Source organism: Trametes versicolor (genome assembly GCF_000271585.1).
Source record: "Trametes versicolor FP-101664 SS1 unplaced genomic scaffold TRAVEscaffold_5, whole genome shotgun sequence".
In the NCBI taxonomy this organism is placed as follows: Eukaryota; Fungi; Basidiomycota; class Agaricomycetes; order Polyporales; family Polyporaceae; genus Trametes; species Trametes versicolor.
Window position 1 is genome coordinate 1,565,432 of NW_007360325.1, and position 19,546 is coordinate 1,584,977.

At 56.9% G+C, this 19,546-nt stretch overlaps 7 protein-coding genes across 7 annotated transcripts; 4 read left to right on the forward strand and 3 right to left on the reverse strand.

Annotated features, from left to right (window-relative positions):
• Window positions 1-1,433: 1,433 nt before the first annotated feature.
• TRAVEDRAFT_46846 (uncharacterized protein) lies at window positions 1,434-1,793 on the forward strand (the record flags this gene model as incomplete). Its single annotated transcript, XM_008039228.1, has 2 exons — window positions 1,434-1,622; window positions 1,674-1,793. 2 exons carry the CDS (start codon window positions 1,434-1,436, stop codon window positions 1,791-1,793), a joined length of 309 nt encoding a protein of 102 aa, XP_008037419.1.
• Window positions 1,794-2,011: 218 nt separating this feature from the next.
• Window positions 2,012-4,252, reverse strand: TRAVEDRAFT_19917 (MFS general substrate transporter; the record flags this gene model as incomplete). Its single annotated transcript, XM_008038978.1, has 10 exons — window positions 2,012-2,339; window positions 2,400-2,533; window positions 2,595-2,686; window positions 2,742-2,855; window positions 2,920-3,410; window positions 3,470-3,559; window positions 3,613-3,719; window positions 3,777-3,910; window positions 3,946-4,054; window positions 4,130-4,252. The coding sequence occupies 10 exons, from the start codon at window positions 4,250-4,252 to the stop codon at window positions 2,012-2,014; spliced, it is 1,722 nt and encodes a 573-aa protein (XP_008037169.1).
• Window positions 4,253-6,391: 2,139 nt separating this feature from the next.
• Window positions 6,392-7,767, forward strand: TRAVEDRAFT_121939 (uncharacterized protein; the record flags this gene model as incomplete). The annotated part of the gene is made up of 7 exons (XM_008039651.1): window positions 6,392-6,539; window positions 6,592-6,633; window positions 6,699-6,755; window positions 6,824-6,875; window positions 6,941-7,065; window positions 7,144-7,243; window positions 7,374-7,767. 7 exons carry the CDS (start codon window positions 6,392-6,394, stop codon window positions 7,765-7,767), a joined length of 918 nt encoding a protein of 305 aa, XP_008037842.1.
• Window positions 7,768-9,581: 1,814 nt separating this feature from the next.
• On the forward strand, window positions 9,582-11,633 carry TRAVEDRAFT_71577 (uncharacterized protein; the record flags this gene model as incomplete). Its single annotated transcript, XM_008039652.1, has 3 exons — window positions 9,582-9,667; window positions 9,728-9,737; window positions 9,800-11,633. 3 exons carry the CDS (start codon window positions 9,582-9,584, stop codon window positions 11,300-11,302), a joined length of 1,599 nt encoding a protein of 532 aa, XP_008037843.1. The 3' UTR covers window positions 11,303-11,633.
• A 216-nt stretch (window positions 11,634-11,849) lies between these two features.
• On the forward strand, window positions 11,850-14,118 carry TRAVEDRAFT_71578 (uncharacterized protein). Its single transcript, XM_008039653.1, has 3 exons — window positions 11,850-11,993; window positions 12,125-12,285; window positions 12,339-14,118. Exons 1-3 carry the CDS (start codon window positions 11,888-11,890, stop codon window positions 13,905-13,907), a joined length of 1,836 nt encoding a protein of 611 aa, XP_008037844.1. The 5' UTR covers window positions 11,850-11,887; the 3' UTR covers window positions 13,908-14,118.
• A 149-nt stretch (window positions 14,119-14,267) lies between these two features.
• On the reverse strand, window positions 14,268-15,803 carry TRAVEDRAFT_71579 (uncharacterized protein; the record flags this gene model as incomplete). Its single annotated transcript, XM_008039654.1, has 8 exons — window positions 14,268-14,492; window positions 14,549-14,611; window positions 14,664-14,752; window positions 14,806-14,953; window positions 15,008-15,168; window positions 15,223-15,473; window positions 15,526-15,641; window positions 15,707-15,803. The coding sequence occupies 8 exons, from the start codon at window positions 15,801-15,803 to the stop codon at window positions 14,404-14,406; spliced, it is 1,014 nt and encodes a 337-aa protein (XP_008037845.1). The 3' UTR covers window positions 14,268-14,403.
• A 276-nt stretch (window positions 15,804-16,079) lies between these two features.
• TRAVEDRAFT_71580 (phosphoglycerate mutase-like protein) lies at window positions 16,080-18,411 on the reverse strand. The gene is made up of 9 exons (XM_008039655.1): window positions 18,221-18,411; window positions 17,704-17,974; window positions 17,587-17,642; window positions 17,395-17,523; window positions 17,325-17,330; window positions 17,118-17,265; window positions 16,899-17,063; window positions 16,371-16,846; window positions 16,080-16,309 (listed from the first exon to the last, which is right to left on the reverse strand). Exons 1-9 carry the CDS (start codon window positions 18,344-18,346, stop codon window positions 16,280-16,282), a joined length of 1,407 nt encoding a protein of 468 aa, XP_008037846.1. The 5' UTR covers window positions 18,347-18,411; the 3' UTR covers window positions 16,080-16,279.
• Window positions 18,412-19,546: the final 1,135 nt, after the last annotated feature.

The window sequence follows — 19,546 nt, forward strand, 5'->3', positions numbered from 1 at the left end:
CATGATCGAAAGCGCTCCGGCAGGAGAGGGGCTGCTGGAGAGTCCGAGAGATGATGGTGGTCCGGCAGATCGACACCCGGCAGCGGCTGTGCCGACTTTTGAAACCTGTACTGTTACGCAATCCCAGTTGTTCTCAAATCGATAGGCCCCCGTGGAAAAACACACACAGAGGCATTCGCGCCCAGACGCAGCGGCGACGCATCGTGTAGGGCGGTTAGCAGGTCGCGAGCCCCGCGTAGAAGTACACGCACCTAGGCGTGTACATCCGCGTCCTCCCCGCGTCGCCGCCTGAAACTGCTGTCCGTGATTTTTTTCCGGGGCCCTATCGATCTGAGAACAGCTGTGAGCGTTAACCTTCTTTCTTCTATCCCCTGGCCCCTCATGGTCCTCGTGAGATCAATGTCTCGCGAGGTTTGAATCAGAGGCCAAGACAATTTTTGTACCCTGTAGAAGCCGGCGTGCTTCCTAAACTCAACACCCGCGAGGTCCGAACTTCGCGGATTATGACACTCTCGGTTAGCTGGCCTGCGGTTGCTCAAGGACACCGCTTTTCGCCCGTTCACCTCGTTCGCGAAGTACTTGATGGCTACGGCATCCCGGAACGGAGAACATCACAGCTGGTCCGGAATTCGAACGATGAGACAGGTAACAGAACCTTTTTTCGCAAGAGATGTCACAAAGGGTCCAGCAAGTCTTCTGAGGCTATCTTCCGAGCCATAGGCGCCCACACCCTTGCGGCCTTTCGAGGTTGTCATAGCATATCATGTGCGATAACGAGGAATTAAACACTCTCAATACCTTACAAAAGCTCGTATTGTACCCTTCTACAAATTTCAGAATTTTAAAACCTCTGTTCTAGCTGGAGTGAGCACGGAAAGGGCCCGTCAAGGCCAACTTGAAGACTCCTTCCGACTGCGCTACGTGCTTCAGTTTTGAACGAACACCTCCATGAAAAATAGAGGACGTCAAAAACATGGAGCATACTCGATAAAAAATCAAGAACTGATGCTCAGCGACGAAAACCTTTGACAAAACGATATGCTGCAAGAGCACGGGCGCTTATGGCTTGGAAGATGCGTCGGAAGGTGCAAACCTGCTCGGGACCCGAAAAGTTCTGTCACCTGTCTCATCTCTTTCCGGACCAGCTGTAATATTGCAGGAAGATTGACGCAACGCTCCCAGTGCCCAGCGTTGACCTTTATTATTAAATATTCACTGGCCACTCACGAAGATCGGGTCGTTGTTCGGGACCAGCTCATGTTCGCCTCCGGCGGCGGCGATCGTCGGGGGAGCTGACGATCGTCAGCCGCAGGGATACACACCGTCGCGCAAACCAACTCTGTGTCCCACCACACCCTACTCCTCTCCGCCACCTACGTCCCGTCTTTTTCTTCTCCCGCCACAGACTACCACCCCGGCCGCCCAGTACCATCATGCAGCTTTCCTACTTCCAGATCCTCGCCGTTGCGCTCTTCCACGGCGCCATCACCGTTCACGCGATGCCTGCCGGCAACGAAATCGGCGCGGGGCTCAATGTCCCCAAATCTGAGTCGGCCGTGACAAAAATTCAGCCCCTCGCATCCAGTGAGACACGTAAACCGAACCCAGACTTGCACTTGAAGGTGAGTCCGTCTGCACCTCCCGCGTGCAACGCGCGCTGAACTGCCGTTTAGCGAGGACTCCCTGGAGGGCTGCCTGTGAACATCATGCAAAACTCGGACGAGGCGCACCCCGCAGTCCCCGTTGACAACTACAAGACGGACATGGCCCGGCTGATGGGCGGGCAAGAGTGAAGGAGCAGCGATGGCAGAGTGATACGGCATGGAAGATGAAGGATGCGTCGTCCGGGAGAACATCTTCTATTATATCTATTCTACGGTGTGGGGAGAATACATTGTCGTCTATGGAGGTCATGCAAACGCAGATCGTGGAAGTTCCGTGGAGTGAAGAGATGAGAACGTAAGAGAGGGACGTTACTAAAGGATGATGAGGGTAGTTTTGGGTGTAGCGATCAGGATGGCGAGAGGCCGCGTTCCTTGAGCTCCCACTTCTGTCGCCACGCGCCGCCCTTCCACCAGACAAGGAGGATGAGCAGCTCGGCCAGGATCGCCAGCCCAGTCCAAACTGAATACAGGCCTCCGTCCCCTATGGCGTCCTGGATAGTCGTCAGCAACCCGTTGATTATAGAAGACGCCGTGAAACGTACCTGTAATGGGACAGCGACTTCTGAGGCAATGAACGCGAAGAGACCACGGAACGCGCTGTTGGTCGCTACAGCGGAGGAGGAGCGGCCGACGTTGGCGTCTACGATATATGCGAGTGTACTAGAGTAGATGCAGCTGGAGAGGCAACCGCCAGGCTTTAGTAGCGTCATAGTGTTGCACAGGAAAAGCACGTACATAGAGAAGAAACCGGCGAGGAAGAGCATTACGCAGATAGCCGCGACGCTGACATGGCGCTCGCACACCCAGCCGTAAGCGATGACGGAGGGCGGGAGGAAGAGCATGGGGACCATAGTGCTTTCCAGGCGCATCTAAGTGGATATATGCGCGAGTTTAGTGGATGTATGCGTCGTACACCGGAGTACAGCTCACCTCGGCTTGGCTTGTACCGCCATTTCGTGCCTTCAACTTCCTGAAGACGTGGTCCGAGTAGCGACCACCAAGAACGCTTCCAAACAATGAGCCTATCCAGACGTGCGTAAGCATTCCAACCTTGGAAGCGACCCCTCATGTACTCACCAACTCCAAAGGCGAGGAGAACCAGGCCGATCTGCAGCGCGTTGTATCCGTACTTGTTCGCAAGTGTCCGCGAACATGTGTACGAGATCGAGTAGCTGAACGCGAAGATGAGGCCTATTGTACGTGTTCATTATTCAATCGCAACGTCGAGGTCCCGCCTAAGATAACCGGTACTCACCTGATGCGGTGAGGATGGTCAGGTTGTTCATGCGCCTCAGCACATGCACAATCGGCTTCACCGGGTTCACGTCCGCGAGCGACAACTTGATCTCGTCCACCGGCGCGAGCGCCTCCGCGTCGATGCGCGCGGCCGCCTGCACCTGCTTCTCCAAGTCAATGTCCCGAGCGAGCGTCTCGATCGCGTCCTTCCCTTCCTTCGCACCCTCTCCTCGCGCAATCTCGGCCTCCGGCACGATGCGCGACACCGCAGTGATCTGCGAGAGACTGGACGCCTCGGACGCCTTCGCGGAGTCGTGCGCGATGCGCCGCTTGAGCGCGGCCTGGTACACGAGGCTGCGCTCGCGCCGGAAGGTGTCCTTGAAGGGGATGAAGAGCAGGAAGCAGACGCCGACGAAGATCGCGAGGAACCAGAACGTCGCGCGCCAGTTGAAGCCCTGGGTGAGGACACCGCCGAGGATGGGGCCGAGGGACGGTCCAAGCAAGGGCGCGCTGTGGGCGGATGGGCGATCAGGGACTGTGCAAATCAGCAGTGGCGCGAGGAAACTTACCTGTAGTACAGACCCATCATGGTGCCGCGTTGGCTAGGCTCGTATATGTCTGCTAATGTTGCCGCGCCCAGAGAGATAACTGCGCTCGAACTTGTGAAATATGAGTATCGAGACGACGGCAGCACGGACGTAGAACAGCTCACCCCACGGCTTGAATACATCTCATGCCAATGAGGACGCCAATGGTCTTCGACAACGCAGCCACTATGCACCCGATCGTGCACAACGCTGTGGACAGCAGGTAGACCCTCTACCACGAGCATCAGTGAACTCCAGCCCTTGACCCAGAGTCGTGCACATGACGCACCTTCCGCCCCCAGAACTCGCTCAGCGCGCTCCATAGCAAGGGCACGCCGCCTTGGATGAGGATGAACAGCGACAAGCTGAGGCTGATCGCCCCGCTCGATGCGTGCAGCTGTTCCTCGATCTGGGAAATCGCGGCTACGCGCACGCGGGAGATGAATTTCCCAACCTACGATTGGCGGGCCAGCGAGGCCCCGGCGTCAACTCCTGCTCACGATTGTATATGTTCCCGCCCAGGCCGGCGATCATGCTCGCCGCAGAGACGGTCGCGACTACAACCAGCTGTTGTGGCGGAAATGGATATTAGCCCATGTCAGACGCTGAGAACTTCGTTAGACAAAACAGTGTTCCACGTACCTTCCGGGCTTTTGACCACGCTCTAGGGTCGTCCGCGACGACAGCATGTTCGATGTCAGGCACGACGGCCGATTTTGGCGACGAGTGAGCGTCTTGACGGACGTCTGGCGTTTGGTTGACCATGGTGAGACGCAGACGTGGACGTGGGTGTGCTTTCACTGGCCGAGGAGTGCCCTGCGAGTCACCGGCGAGTTATATGGGGGCGAGTTATCATGAGTCGCCTGATGTATATATGAGCCCGCCGCCCGGGACGTAAAGCAGCGTGCAGTGCGAACATCTTGCCGGCATGGGCATGCCGGCGGCGACTCGCCTGGAATCGTATGCAGAAGACGGAAGAGCCGTATGTTCTGCGTTCCGCTATCGGAAGTCGGGGCTTCTCGGCCGAAAAAATTGAGACATGTGGTGGACCGGTCCGCTGGTATTAGGGGTGCTTTTGCTGCGCTTAGTAGGAGGTATTAATCTTGCGATAAGCCACTACTTCTACTGCATCGAAGTTGCTTATATGCGACATTGCGCCAAGCGCAACGGTGCTGTATTCGGATAGGTAAAGTCGGCGGAAGGCCATATGGGGTCCGTAGACCAGAAGTGGGATATACTGGCCGCTCTATGTGTCTTTAGCCAATCTAAAAATACACGTCAAAGTCATGAGTACCGCAAAGTACACATACCACTTACTCACATATGACTAGATGGACTCATTGGGCATACGTCCTCAAAATACCAGCAGTACTTTGTTTCAGGTCTTCCGGACAATTCTGTCTCGTCTTTTTTTAGGCACTTCGCGAAGCCATCGGGACTTGGGAGGTTCTTGTTTTCGACCAGTGGGCTGACTAAATTGATAGAAGCGCAGGTTTGTCCGGTGAAAGCAAGAGGCGCGTAGGCGCGCAGACACAGATTTTCAGACATAGACCTCGCACTTTCGAAGGACCACTTCGCTCGAGTCACCAGCAGTGACGGGATAGAGGCAGGGGAAACAGACGAGGCCTCTTCCAGGAATGTTTCGCGCTCCGTGGCATCTAGTGAGCGGATGCAGGCTTGCAGACTGCTTGTCGTTGCAGTGGGTCGTGCGTAGTACCGGTACTGCAGCGGATCCCAGCAGGACCGTACTACTCAGAGGCGCGCGGGTCGCCGTCGGCGCGGGATCTACCGTGGGAACGTCTGAGTTTGAACTTGTGGAAACGAGTCTCGCGCACGGCGGTACTTGCGCATACTTACATTGATTCTACGACGTATCTATGACAATAGAGCTGTTTCGCAACGCGTTTGTCCTGCCTCGGGTGGAGCTCGTTTGGCCTTGCTCCAGACGTCTCTCGCATGGACTTTGGCCTTGCTCCACTCCTGATTGGTACTACCCCACGCAAAATCGCCCGTTGCGAAATAGCTCTAATTGCCCTTTCGCCTTCATGTTGACCTCTATCTTAGCTGTTGCCCATATCACCGCGAATTGAAAACGTTCAAAACAGTGCGACTACGACGAGTAATTTAGTACTGAGGCCGTGAACGATGCAGATGCCCCCGAGCCTCCAGAGTAAGTACCGCATGGCGGCAGGTCCTGGCGGACTGGCTGTGACCTCTCCCGCCGCGGCGCCGCACCGCAGCAGAAGGTGTAAGCCGCTATTCCTACCCACCAATTCGAAAATCGCTCATTTGCTTCTTGCCGCTGCTCGTTGAATAGGGCACTCGCAGTCGCATGGCCTAGTGCTGTCCAAATTTTGCGCTTCGAGTATACAACCTTCCTCAAAGATCCCTTGGTGTCTCTTGCTATGCTCCACAACTTACGGCTTCTTCTCCTCTGTTGACCACAGACGCGAGCAGACCAGACTCAGCATGGCAGCGATGGAATCAAGTCACAATGAGTAGTACTGATGCCCAGTCAACGCCGCATGAATTCTGAGACGATCCGAGCCCTGCGGCATACGGCCTGTTTGGACTTGTAAGTCATAGACCCTACTCAGAAGAGAATTTTGCAGTATGAAACAGCGCTAATCTGCTTTCTGTGACCATTCTTCTGACAGGGCGGCGGTGGGCATCAACAGTTACGAGATGAATCGGAGCTCCCAGCGTGGAGCATGTCGTTTAATGCTTCCTCGGCGACGCGCCCGGGCTGTATACCCCCGCTCATGACTGACACTAAAGCCTACTAGTGGTCCTGAGGTACCTCCGAACCCTCCTTTCGTTGTCCGCCCTCCCAACAATCCGACTCCCCACTGAGCCCACGTCCTCGCTTTCACAGCTCGCCTTACCCAAAGCTCAGCATTGTCAATGGTCGTGCGGAATGGACACCTGCATTCTTGGTTCTGTCCACTAGCAGCGATATGTTTCCTCGTGGTTCATACCTGGGCCGCCGACTTTACGACCTGCGCAAGCAGCCGGCTTGACTGGTATACCAGTGTAGTAGGAGAAACTCCTTGTGCGTATATCATTGCGGGTATTTAAGATTACTGCTAACGACCCGGGTGTAGGTACCACGTATCAGAAGTTGCGTCGGATTTGCAACAACGATTGTGGGTATTGTTTTCCGCGATGATATCGTTTGTGGGAATGCAACGTTGACCTATTCTGATTCTAGACAATGTTCCAGCCCTCAAAACCAAGACACCGGGGGATATGTGCGACGATCAAGTCTGTAAGTCCTGTTCCAGTTGCCATTCAGCCCGAAACATATGTTTATATATCATGCGTATGCGCCTCCAGCGGCATGCTGTTGCAACATGATAGCATTCCAGCTGAGCATGTTGTGCTTGAAGTACGTTCAAATGTGCTGCTCACCAGCCCCTGCGGATGTCGGACAGCCTTCTCATCTCTGGATAGCTGTCAGCAGGATGTACTGACCGGGTCCGGCTATGATGCGCGTACGTTCATCCTGTCATTTGCGTCGAACATACCGCTCACTATTTCCATAGCTCCCGGGACATACACCACCTACCTTGGCACTTGTGGTGCCGGAACGGGCCAATCGTGAGTTTCTAGCACGGTTTGTGTTGATGCTTCCGGTTTGCAGTATTAATCATGAGTTGCTGAGCAAAGCTTACCTTCGGATATTCAATCCTCTGTCTGTAACGAGGGTATCAGGCTGGATGACTTCCTATACGGTGGCTGGGCGGATGGTTCCTGGTACGCTCTTTCTTTCGGTATTCATGGCGCCGGAACAAAGTAACTAATTACCGCCGCTGCTATAGGTTCTAGTGGGTTTTTAATCATGCTTTGAGCACACCTCAGGAACTCACCTGGAGCAACTCAACAGTGTGTGGATGAGCGAAAATGCGGAACGCACACACGCTGCGAACAATAACCAAACATTCACTCATTGCGCTGAACCCAAATCACCGACCTCAACGTCTATCCGGACCTCAACAAGTACTCAGACGCTACCGGGTGCATCAACGGACGTCAAACTGAACGCACCGCTGGGTACAACCTCCAACTTGAACCCCGCGCCAACGTCGATTACCACGCCTGCGAGTCCGTCTACATCAAGCACCATGATCCCTGCAGGCCCCCTTTCACTCCCTCCTGAAACCACAACACAACCGTCAATTCAAAGTTCACCCAGTGGCCTCCCAGATGCTCTCCAAGACGTCTCTGCAGGTCCCAACACTCAAACGGACACATCGTCTCTGGTGGTCAGTAGATCCTAGCATTGAGGCTGTTTGCCGCAAGTACGGCCGGTGTCGCTGACACTCATGCAGGCAACTTTCGCTCTTGCGTCGTCTTCAGCGCAGGGTGCCCCCACTGTCAGTCCCAGTAACGGCGCATCATCGAGCTCATCATCCCACCTGCCCGTGATCATCGGGAGCGCCATTGCGGGACTTGCAGTCATTGCAGGTGTCACCGTCGGTCTATTGGTGTGGCGGCGATGTCATGCCCGAAGAGGTGGCACGAGAGCTCATGAACGCAGCGGACCCAATACGTACGACAGCATCAGCCGAGGAAGTAGCATCTTCGATACCAGCCCTTCCATGGCCGTCGCGAGATCGGGTTACGGTTACGAACGTACAGGTACGTCGTCGCCATACTGGCAATCATATCCATCGTTTTACTGAATGGCCACCGGCCGTGCAGACACAGACATGTGGCTCGACTCTACACTGCAGGGACCGATGTCTTCTTCCCTCCGCTCTGCTTGGAGCGAGCGTCCTGGTGCCCCCGTGCAGAGCGACGTCACGGCGTCAGGCCAGGAAGGCTCGCGCCATACTGACGCCGGTGTTTTGATCCCACTAGCTCGCTCGGGGTCTGGCAGACTTCCTCCTGCATATCGCTCATGGGAAGAAGGTTCTACTATCATGTCTGAGGGCTCTGAAACTGTCCCCACGTCAGTAGAATACGCCCATAGCGGCACGATGCCGGACCCGCATTTGCCACTCACACCGCTCCGATTGGAAGAGAAGTAGTAGTAGTCAAACATCATGATTTTAGGGACACAGAATTTTACCACGAAACCAGATCCAGTGTTTATGTATAGTCGTACTCCGGGTACTAGCGCGTGTCAAAGTTGCTTGGCAAAGGTGGTCCGAACTTTTGAATAATACATACTCGCAAGTTGCTGGCCTGCCGCATGAGGCGCCCGCCATCAGTACTGTGAAGCGCCTTGTATACTTGTCGCCGTCTGCTCTCAACGAGAAATTGAACATTTCCACTGCGCTATCAGCGACCCGCTCCGCTCTGAGACGCGAGGTACATCAGGCTGATATAATGTGCTAGACTGATGGCAGGTGCTTGCCCGCCGCCGTTACTAGTGGTACTGGCAGCTATACCACCGGTCGAGCCGCCCTCCGAGTCCTGCGTAACTCAAGGCGTAAGTGTTGTTATAAATTTCGCTATCTAGAATACCAGTGTAGTATTATAATCATGTCCTCGGAGTTCGCGCGAGGGATCACCTCAATGATTACGGCAAGTCAACGCGCGCGCTTTGCAAGAGGTTTGAGCGCCCAGTGCATCTTGTCTCAATACCTCATCGTATACGTACCGCCTCGTACCGCCCATCGCATGTCTTGACCGCTATGTCACCGAACACTTCGGCGATATCTCAACCTATGCAGACCTTGAGGCTTGACATCACAACGCCCTGCGACATGAGGCTACAGAAGACGCCTCGACAGCCGCCACCCGCTGCGGCTCAGGGTCCCTCATGCCTGAGATTCCGCGTCGTTCGCACCGCAAAATTGTACGCGACTCAGCCCGCGGCATACCCACGTCAAGATGGAAGGTACCAGCCAATATCGGCACCCGCCGCGTTGCCCGCGAATTGCAACAACAAGGCCGCCACCCCGTCCGCGGCCGGACGCGCGCGATGGGACCGCGTTTCACCCGCCCGCGATCGTACGTATACCCCGCGGTGTAGTTCTGCAGACGCTCGGGTAGCCGCATATAACAAGAACGGGCGGGAACGCGTTTGGAAATCTGTCGCGTCGATGCCATACCAGCTTGCCCTCCTGCCATCAGCGCCTACAGCATGACCTCCTTCGCCCATCGTCCTGCGCCATGCGACGCGCTGCGGGGTCTCGTTGATGATATCTCTCAGCAACGGTTCTCTATGAGGTGAGTGTGCAGTGCGACGTCCCACGGTTTCTTGAGCTGAAAACCGTTTTCCTGGGATAGCATTGAGACTGTATGCGTTTCCTCGCTTCAGTACTATCCGCTCTCATTGACGAACTAATGCCTCTATGATAGCTACGGATGCTGCAAGAATCCTTGCATCTTGCCCATGCGCTCGTACAAGAAGCCATAAACACACGCTGCTCCGTCGACAGGCTCCCGCCCGAAATATTAGGTCACATATTTTCCCTGGTCCCCAGCAGCCTTCCAACCCATGGGTTCATGGCGCCGTCTTCTGCACGACACACGTATGACCTCCCCCCGCTAACACAAGTCTGTCGTCGTTGGCGGGCGATCGCGCTCGATGCGTCCTCTCTCTGGTCGACTATATGCGAGTCGTCTCCAACACATACAGCGACGGGTGTGTTCCGCGCCCGAGCACGACGCGCCCTTCTAAACGTGTACCTAGATGGTACGCACGCCAGCACCGTACTTTCAAACATTCTCGCCCACGACGCGGACGACATCGCGGAACTACGGCTATGCGGCCTGCAGAACGTCCCTACTGCCCGATTGGCGTCCGAGTTCCTCGCTTCTCCCGCGCCGAAGCTCAAGCACGCTGCGATTCGGTGCCGGGCGAGGTATAGCGGCTCAGAAGCTCCTGCTGCCCTCACGCCTGTCGCCGAACTCTGGAGCGGGATGGCTCCGAAACTCGCAACGCTGGAGCTGCATGACGTCCCCTTCATACCCTCAAATTCCTTCCAGTCTCTCACTGTGTTCACGCTCGTCTGGGAAACTACACCCGTCGAGTGGGCGCTGTCTGACCTTTTCGCGCTGCTAGGAGGGGCACCGTCGTTAGAGCGTATCTCCTTGCGCGGACTTCCTTCCGACCTTCACCTGCGTAACTCGCCTTCACCTGACGCTTCCACGTCGATCGCCCTCCCCTGTCTGCAAACCCTAGAGATCGGCGACTGCCGCGGCCCAGTTTGTTCGGTTCCCCTCCTCCGCCTTTTCCTCGCGCACCTCGCGGTACCAGTTGGGGCATCCATACGCCTGTACGGGCTGGACGCGCGCCGGCTATTGGACCAGCTCGACTTCGCGCCCGCGATCTTCCATGCGGACGACATGCGAACGCGGCTTACGATCGACATGTCGTTCACCATGCTGACACTGTCCCTATCCGATTTGGGCTCAACATCCTCCTTCTGCTTAGAGCTCGGAACGGGCGGCGCGACCAAGGCGGCGCTCGCGCAGGCAGTTACGGCCTTTGCACAGGGATCCGGCGTCGCGCCATCCGTGCGCGAGCTCGTCGTACGCAGTCAACGGGCGTGGGCATCTTGGTGCGAACCTGCGCTACTGCTCGCCCTCCTTCCACGAGTCAGCATACTGGAGCTGCAAGATGCCCACCTCGCCTCGAGCGTCGTGGACGCCCTACGGCCGCCCATGGTGGAAGGAGCGGCGGGCGACGTTCCGTGCCCTAATCTAGCGACCATGCGCTTTCCACCTCTCGACCCGGAGCTTGTGCAGAGGCTCAACTTGGTATCGAAAGATAGGGCGTCATGCGGAGCTCCCGCACTCCATATACCAGCCGGCCATCAAGAGCCCCAGGCCTTGGTCGATGTCGCAGGCGACCTCTGAGACTTCCGCTGGAAGTCACATCCTCCAGCGTACACTTTCATCCTCAGTGTTCCTGCCGAAGTGTACATTACCGAGCCGCACAACTTCCAAAGCGTCGGGACACAATAGTAAAGTAAACTCCACGATATGCATCGTCGTAACCACAACCGTGACACTAGTACACTACTCAAACGTTCCCGGAGAGTGCACATTGACTCCCCGTGCGAACTCACACATTCGTCCTATTGTGAACCGTATTTGACACGCCCTTCATTGACTTTTCGTCCCCCAAGCGCGGTCACGGCCGTCGACCATCGCGTCTACCAGGCGACCCGCAAGCGCCCATCCTTTTTGTTTCCCCCTCCCGATCCGGAAGCGCCTTCACCCCACCTGCCCCGCGGACACGCTGCCCCCGCCCAGAACACTTCGCGAGCAATGATATATCGCTTCCCCGCGGTTGTGACGCGCCCGCGTGGCCGCGCAATTGTCTTTGTACGCGCGCGAGGGCGTGGATAAGTACGCGCACGGACGCGGACGGCGAGCTCCCACAAGGCCGGCCCCTTCACCTCTCGTTCACGTTCACGTTCACGTCCACACTCACCTGCAATGAACACTACCGCCCCTCCGATCCTTCACCCTCAGTCTGGCCAGCCGTTGACGGCGGGACAGGCGAGCTGCTGGATGCAGCGCGTCATGTATGAATGCACGCATAGTACGTCTATCTTCTTACGCTTTCGATCCCCTCCAGCCGGGACGAACTGCTGTCCTGTATCTCCCTCCCCCTGTCTCTCATTGTTCACCGCATAATACTAACGATCCACCCCTTGCTTTCCGCTGCGACAGCTGTCGCCGCGCTACGTACATTTACGTTGCCTGTCAGCATCCGGGAAGAAGCCATCAAGCGGGTGCGGACACTCTCGGCGCATGCGGACATGCTCGAGCAGGTGTTATGCAGGATGTGCTTCTTCCTCCCTGAGGCCTCCGCCCGCACCGTCGCCGCGATTGTGAGTCCCCTCTTCCCTCTCTTCGCACGTTGTATCTTAACACGCGCGAGCAGATCGCTGCAGCGCATCGCCAACAAGCGCTTCTCGTCCCCCCGACTCGGGGTCCTGTTTACACCCGCTGCCAGCCGCGCTTCATTCTCAACGACCGCGCCCTCGCGTCGCTCACCGCGTACCTCATACGCGTAGAAGGCATCATCTTCACAGACGTGCGCTGGAGGCAGTCGCCTGAGGGCCGCCAACTCTTACAAGAGGCGGCAGACCTCCGGCTGCGGATGCACGCGTCGCGCACGGAGTTCGCGGAGGACATGCTTGAAGACCCGAGCGCCGCAGAGCTGCCGGACCTGGACCGTCCCGCGGGCAGGGGACCAGAGTGGGCGCCGCTGAGCGAATTCTTGAGCGGGCTGGGCGGGCTGTGGGGGTCGAGGGGGATTCGACCGGGATGGGGAGGATGGCTCCCCCCGGACTATGCGGTCGCCTCGACCGGCGGGTGGGCAGAGATGCTTCTCCTCGGGGCCGCTGGCGGGGGCCCGTCGGGTGAGGAAGAGGATGACGCGCCGAGTGAGGAAGAGGATGACGCGCCGAGTGAGGAAGAGGATAATGCGCCGAGTGAGGAAGAGGATGACGCGCCGTCCCCTGCGACGACAGCGTACTCGCCCCCGCTGCAGTTCGTCAGCCTGCGTCAGATCGAGAAGGCGCGCGAATTCCCGACGGACGTGTCCTCATCGTCTGCATCTGCCGACGACGATGACAACGGGATTCTTCTCGATGATCCGTTTGAACTATCCAGCACGTCGTCCCCGCGCGCTCCATCATGGCCCCCACCGGACCCGAACGCGTCCTCTTCCTCTTCCTCCACATCCGCGTTTGCGTCCTCGTCCTCATCCATATCTTCGCCCTCATTAGGGTCCTCATCATCTTCGCACATGCCAGAGCTCTCCTCACACCACTCCCCTTTATCCTCAAGATCCGGCTCCCCACTTCCCATCGACGCCTCCCTATTCCTGCCCCCGGCCACACCCATGCGCTCGCCCGGATCCAACTTCGACTCCCCCTGGAGCCCACCCCCTGCCCCCCGCAAGCGCCGCCGGAGCGCCGCCGTGCACGAAGACGACGATGACGCGGAAGACACGGAAGACCCAGACGACGCCTCGCTCCCACAACGCAAGAGAGTGCGGCGTGGCGGGCCGAAGGAGCGCAAGCGGCAGCGCATCTACGTGCGCTTCTCAGCCCACAGCGCCGCCAACCCGCTTGAGTCAGGGCAGGCCGCGTACCCCTCCCAGCCCTCCGACTTGCTCGCGTCCCCCTTCGCGCATATGGCAAGAGCCCCGCAGGAGGATGCTGGGAGACGCGACTCCACCGCCTCGTGGGCGTCATCGGCGCACACGCTCTCTGGGGAGCACGCGGACGATATGGACACAGACGTCGACGCAGACAGCTTCGTCACTGCGAACGACGGGGCCTGCGACGAGTGGGTCGTCTACGACCCCGAGAACGCACCCGACGAGCCCATACGGGACCCAAGTCCTCCGCGCTCGCCCCCGCGGATGAGCAGCAGGGCTGCGGGGAAGCGGCGGTGCTGGGACGTATTGCACACTGTGCAGCGTTTCTTCGCTATCCGGTAACCTCCCGCATATTCTGGCCAGCCCAATGCTAGCCACACTATCTGCATACACTCACCACCACATCACCATATCATCACCACCGCATCTCATGAACCATGCATTGAGCGCATCGAACCCCTGGACTTCGAAGATGGGCAGAACTCTTCGCGCCGTTGCCGTACTTATCCTGTAATGTGTATCGACTCACTTGTAGCTCAGCAGTCGCATCCCCCTAGTGTAGATCAGTGTAGATATAGTCCTAGTTACATATACCCTTACGTACACGCTTATGCTTTCGCTATGCTGTCACTATGTTGTTATATATCATGCTTCTCAATTTATGCTCGCATCTCCTTTGCTTTTGCTCGACCACATCAGCGTGTCAAACGAACACGGCGAATTCCATTGCGTGATATAGAAATACATTGTTGTGCGTACGTACCACTTCCGACCGACACCCTCTTCGCCGGTGAACCAGGAGCATGAAACTTACGACGAGTCCCTCTCAGTCTGGTCTCTAGAGCGTCATCACGTTGCGGTACGACGTCATGTCGCGTTCGCCGTCGTGCATGACACCCTCCGCGTCAGAGTCCTCGTGGAACTCGTCTATGTGCCATTATTGTTGAGCGCGTTTTCAGGTTATGAAAGGATTTATTACTCACCACTCCCGTCACTGCTCACAGGGTCCTCCTCCTCGGGATAGTCGTTTGTGTACCAATCCTCGGCTGCGGCACGCGATTAGTTCCCCGCAGCAGAGTGGGTGAGCGTAAGAGTTACCGTTGGAATCCTCGTCGTCCTCGTCAGAGTACTCCTCGTCTGAATCGTCTTCCCCCAACAAGCCGCTCAGCTCCGAAGGGAGTCCGGTGCTGTCTCGTCCATGAGTGTCAGGGCCCACGTACAGGTAGATGAGCTGACTCACAGCTTGGCGATGTTCGTAGATGCACCCGGCTCATACAATTCTTGGAATGTGGTCGGGCGGTGATAGAAGACGTCGAAGACGTAGTCTTCGTCCATGATATCCCCGTTCGTCTCCGCCTCTGACGGCGAGGGCAGCGGGATGTCGTTCACTGTTACAATTTGTTGAGTTATGGGTATCCCGTGGCGCGCGGGACAAGACTCACCATTGAGATAGTCTTTGAGCATGGGAAGGAACTTCTCGATCTCCTTGTCGGTTTCGCTAGGTGCGATATTCCCGGACGAAGACGAAGGGACCGCGTCGTACATCTTGAACGCCGCACCGCGCTTCATCTCTTGCATTTCCTTCGAAGAGTATATCTTTGGTCTATGGGGTATCGTTCAGCATGTATCTGCTTTATATGGCGGCGCTACCACGTACGGTGCAGTAGCGTTGTGTTTCCGGGCATACTCCGCCTGTGGTACTTGGTCTTGGGGAACGATCGTGTATGTCTTTTTCGGGGTTCCGTAATGTTGACGCATGGCTGAATGTGTAGAAGTGTGTGGGGGCTTCACGGGTGAGGCGGGGGTGGCTGCAGGAGTAGCGGGTGCGGGTGCCGCAGCAGGCGCAGGAGCATTCGCATCCTCGGGCTTCTTCTGTGTAGAATCTCGCGCCAGGCCAGCCAGTCGTTTCTACCGTCCAGATTAGTTAGTGCCCCCTTTACGAGGTAGCCACAGAACGCACCTCAAGAGCCTTCTTCTGCTGCTCGTCATTCCACGCTGCCTGTTCCACCGTGCCCGCGTATTGGAAGATGTTCAGGCCTCCCTTTGACCTCTTTCGGCGAGGCGCAGAGTCCATGACTGCAGTCGCGCCGAGTCCATCGTGAGTAAAAGTACAAGGGGCTGGAGCCACCGTCCTCACTCACCGAGCGCGTCCAAAGGCTCCTCATTGCGCTTCCGCTTGATACGCAAGATAGCGTACGGCTGCTGTTGCTGGAGAGCGTGAGGCGGGTCGACGTCCATGTTCGTAGGTGGTGATGGTGGTTGATAGACAGGATGCAGCGGAACGTGAAGACCGAGTGGTGGACGAGCACAAGACGGTCGAGGCGGCCGCTTCTGGCCAAATCGCGCTTCCGGGGCTCCTAGCCACACCCACGTGGCCGGTGTCACAGGCACGTGCGCGCAACTGCACGCGTGTAGGCGCGTCGCGTCGCGACGCGACTGAACTCGGCCACGATACGCAAGGCTTAAGCCAAAGGAACGTATGGGTACGGATGTAATATTGAAGACGTAAAATTTATTTCCGGATACAAAAAACAAGCTATGCATTTTATGAAAGAATACAAAGCTGTAGATGGGCCGAATCTGAAGTAGTACATCCAGTATTCGTACAAACGGTATAGACAATTCCTTCCGTTCAAGTACCGCATCATCTCGTAGAAGCTCGTACAGATCATAGCCACGTCATTCGGCGTATACATCGTGTCATTTTGAGTGGTTTAAGCCGATTCCTTCGAGATAGAGTTCGTCTGCGCGCCAAACCGTCAATCTCAGAACGATATATAGCAGTCCCCCATTGAAGATACTCACCGAAGAGGGCAGATCGACATGGTCCTTCTTGACCGGCTTCCGCGCACCCTGCCGCTTCCCGCGAGTAAACGACAAGAAACCCAAGAACACCAAAGTCGCCAGCACCATCGCGAACACCGCAACCGTCAGGCCCGCGCCCAAGAACCCAGCCCCAACCGGCGAGATCCTGTCGTGGTGCGCCGCAAGCTGCACGTTCGAGCTGCTCGCCCCCAGGAGCGCGCCGCACTCGCGCGCCTGCGTCTGCCCGCAGACGTGGCACCAGTCGAGCGTGGTGTTGACCGCGGCGGGCTGGAACGCGTTGATGAAGGTCGACATCGGCACGTCCTGGTCCGCGCTGCCGCTCCAGCCGGGGAAGCTCATGGGGTAGGGGAGGAAGGAGGCGTCGTCGGTGCCGTTCTTGAAGGTGAAGCGCAGGACGGGCTCGGATGAGCCGGCAGGCTGGCGGACCTCGAGGATGACACCTGCGGCGTAATTCACTGTGGGGAGGAAGTGAGTGCGAGCTTTTGGGTGATGGGGAGATGGACAGACCGATGGTGGGAGGAAGAGCACCGTCGGCGTTCACGCCGGTCATGTTGAACAAGCTCAGGAACGGCTTGTAGGCGATCGCGGAGTAGTGCAATTTGAGCGGGTCAGACGCGTTGGCGATGCGCTGCATAGCAGTCAGCACAGACGGCAGCATCGTGCGGAAGGCGACTATTGGGACGACGTCAGCGATCCATTTTCATTCAGTGTACGATAGCTACTCACTGTTCCCGATGCCGGTCGAAGATGTGTCGCTGAAGACGTTGTACTCGTGCCAGTTCGCGAGGTCGCGCGCCTGCTCCAGGTATCCTGCGGGGAGCGCGTTCGCGAATGTCGCATTGTGGATGGACTGCACGTTCATGTAGTCGAAGATCTATTGTGGGGTACGATCAGAGGTCTTGCGTCGCACTCGACAGCATACACCGCACGTACGTTCCACTGCAAATATTGGGTATCAGATATCTATGCCCGTTCAAGAGTGAGATAGGCGAAAGCGGCTCACCATGTTCTGCAGAGTAACAGGGCGGTTGTCCATGTAGGGCTTCAAGTCAATCAAGAATTGAGCCACCTCGGCCTGCTTCTGCTGGAACACAGTGGAGTTGTAGAACGCCGCGGTGTGGGCATCAAAGGTCTGGTGAACGCGCTCGTCAGAAACGCTTCGCTGCATCCAAGCTTATGTAGAAGGGGCGCGTACGTTGCACGATGTGAACCCTTCAAGCGACACATCCTGGTCGGGCTCAACCGACTCGACTATACGACAAATCGCGATTAGCAGCGACCTCTCAATTGTTGAGATACCGAATAGACTTACTCGGAACGTACTGGTACCCGTTCAAAGGGCTCGTGATGGTCGTGCCGTTCGCAAGCGTCGTGTTCGCGTTTGACGTTACCGGCCACAGACCCTGGGTAAGGGCGACCGCGCTGTCGAAGATGACGCCGCCCTCGCCGCCAGCGTCCGCGCGCACGATGACCTGGTTGGACTGGAAGAGCGTGCTCGTGTTCGCGATGCCTTGGATGTAGGTCGACGAGCTCGGGTCGAGGTACTGCGAGCGCAGCAGCGAGCCGAGTTGGAACTCTTGTTGCTATCACGAAGAAAAAGTCAGTTCACGAATATTGCGCATACATGGGATGCAGAAACAGGATTATGGTGCGGCACTCGAAGGTGCTACAGGCGCGGCGATCTCTGTATGGGCGCCTGTGCCTCCTCTCCTCTTCTCCTCCTGACCTCCACGATATATGCGTTTCGCGTGCATGTCGCGCGCGGCGATCGCAGACGAGACTGACCCAGCGAATGAAAAGGACACACGCCAATATGCATTGATGCTCACCTCTCCCAAAGGCGTGATCACCGTCGCGGACGCCGTGTACGTCTGCGGATCCTGGTAGAACCCCTGGCGATCGCCATGGCGCGCGAACACAACCACACCAAGAATCGTGCTGTTATCCGCAGACATTGTCGTCAAAGGTCAAGAGCGGAGGACAAGAGACAGGCGACCGGAGTCAGTAGCGCACGGCTGATGGAAGGAGGGGGAGGGGGAGGAGTCAGAAGGGCTCGCATGCCACGAGGTACGAGGATGGCATATATACTCTGGCTGATACTTGCCCCTTCCGTGGATCAGACAGCGCGTCCATGTGGGCCTGGCATGACCTCCGGAGACATGAGAATCTCGAAGTCAGCTTCATGTCTTCCTTAACCTTACCGCACCCGTCGATAGCGGGCCGTTGGACATAGACGCCTGGCGTAGTGCTCCCCCGCGGTCGTCGGAGACTCGGAGTAGGCACGAAAACACGAAGAAGTGAAGAAGTACGCTGGAACATGCGGAGACATGCGCACGTTCTCGCACGAAAGCCGAGGTTCACCTATTGTCAGCGCGAAGTGCAAGAGAAGACGCAGGATCACAGGCCTGCCCTTAGTGCCACTCTAGTGCCTGGCGTTCTCTGGCGTTATGCATAACCTAGGGTGTTGGATTCGTGCACCCATTTGTCTTCGGGACGGCGGCGGTGACATAGGTTGACGTCGGGCGGTGAACGCTTGACGTCTTGGCGAGGTACGTACTCCGCTCAGTGCTATCTTACTGCTGAGTGGCAATGTTTTATGGCGTCGTGGGTTTCAGATGGGCAATAGACTTTAGCTACTTAACGTAGCCGATGATTGCCGTTTTCAATCCACGGATCACGCGCATTTCAGCGAGCAGGACGGCAGACGCGAAGAAACTGCGTCACGATCAAAAATAGGACAGATCGCACAATTTGTACACGAATCGTGTCACGAGTGAGCCTGGCGTCAAGAAGCTCGGCATGGTCGCATCGAGGGTACGTCGCTTCCATACACGGCGAGCGTAGCTGTACTCATTGCCCGTCATCCAGCTTGAAGCTTGGGCCGACTCGATCGACACACAACCACTCAGCCGGTTGACAACTGAGCAGTCATATTGTAGCCCTTTTCGACGTTGCAAGTTAGCACCATCGCTCGACCTCGATTTGGAGAGGCAAGCTCAAGCTGAGCTTGACACGAATTTCGATCCCCGTTACTTGCTGGGTCTTGAGGATTAGGACACTTGTCTATGGCAATGCCATCATCAAAGAGGCCCCATGGTGGTATGTTACGACCCGTTGTTCGTACCCCATTGCACACTCGAAAGCGATGCGTTAAA

Excerpts from the sequence above, each read along its gene's own strand:
- TRAVEDRAFT_71578 (XM_008039653.1), top strand. The coding sequence starts at position 11,888 with ATGAACACTACCGCCCCTCCGATCCTTCACCCTCAGTCTGGCCAGCCG. Across the intron at positions 11,994-12,124 it reads CATGTATGAATGCACGCATA|CTGTCGCCGCGCTACGTACA; the intron begins GTACGTCTATCT and ends CCGCTGCGACAG. Across the intron at positions 12,286-12,338 it reads CCCGCACCGTCGCCGCGATT|ATCGCTGCAGCGCATCGCCA; the intron begins GTGAGTCCCCTC and ends ACGCGCGAGCAG.
- TRAVEDRAFT_71580 (XM_008039655.1), bottom strand. The coding sequence starts at position 18,346 with ATGTCTGCGGATAACAGCACGATTCTTGGTGTGGTTGTGTTCGCGCGC. Across the intron at positions 17,975-18,220 it reads TGATCACGCCTTTGGGAGAG|CAACAAGAGTTCCAACTCGG; the intron begins GTGAGCATCAAT and ends TCTTCGTGATAG. Across the intron at positions 17,643-17,703 it reads CGGGTACCAGTACGTTCCGA|TCGAGTCGGTTGAGCCCGAC; the intron begins GTAAGTCTATTC and ends TTTGTCGTATAG.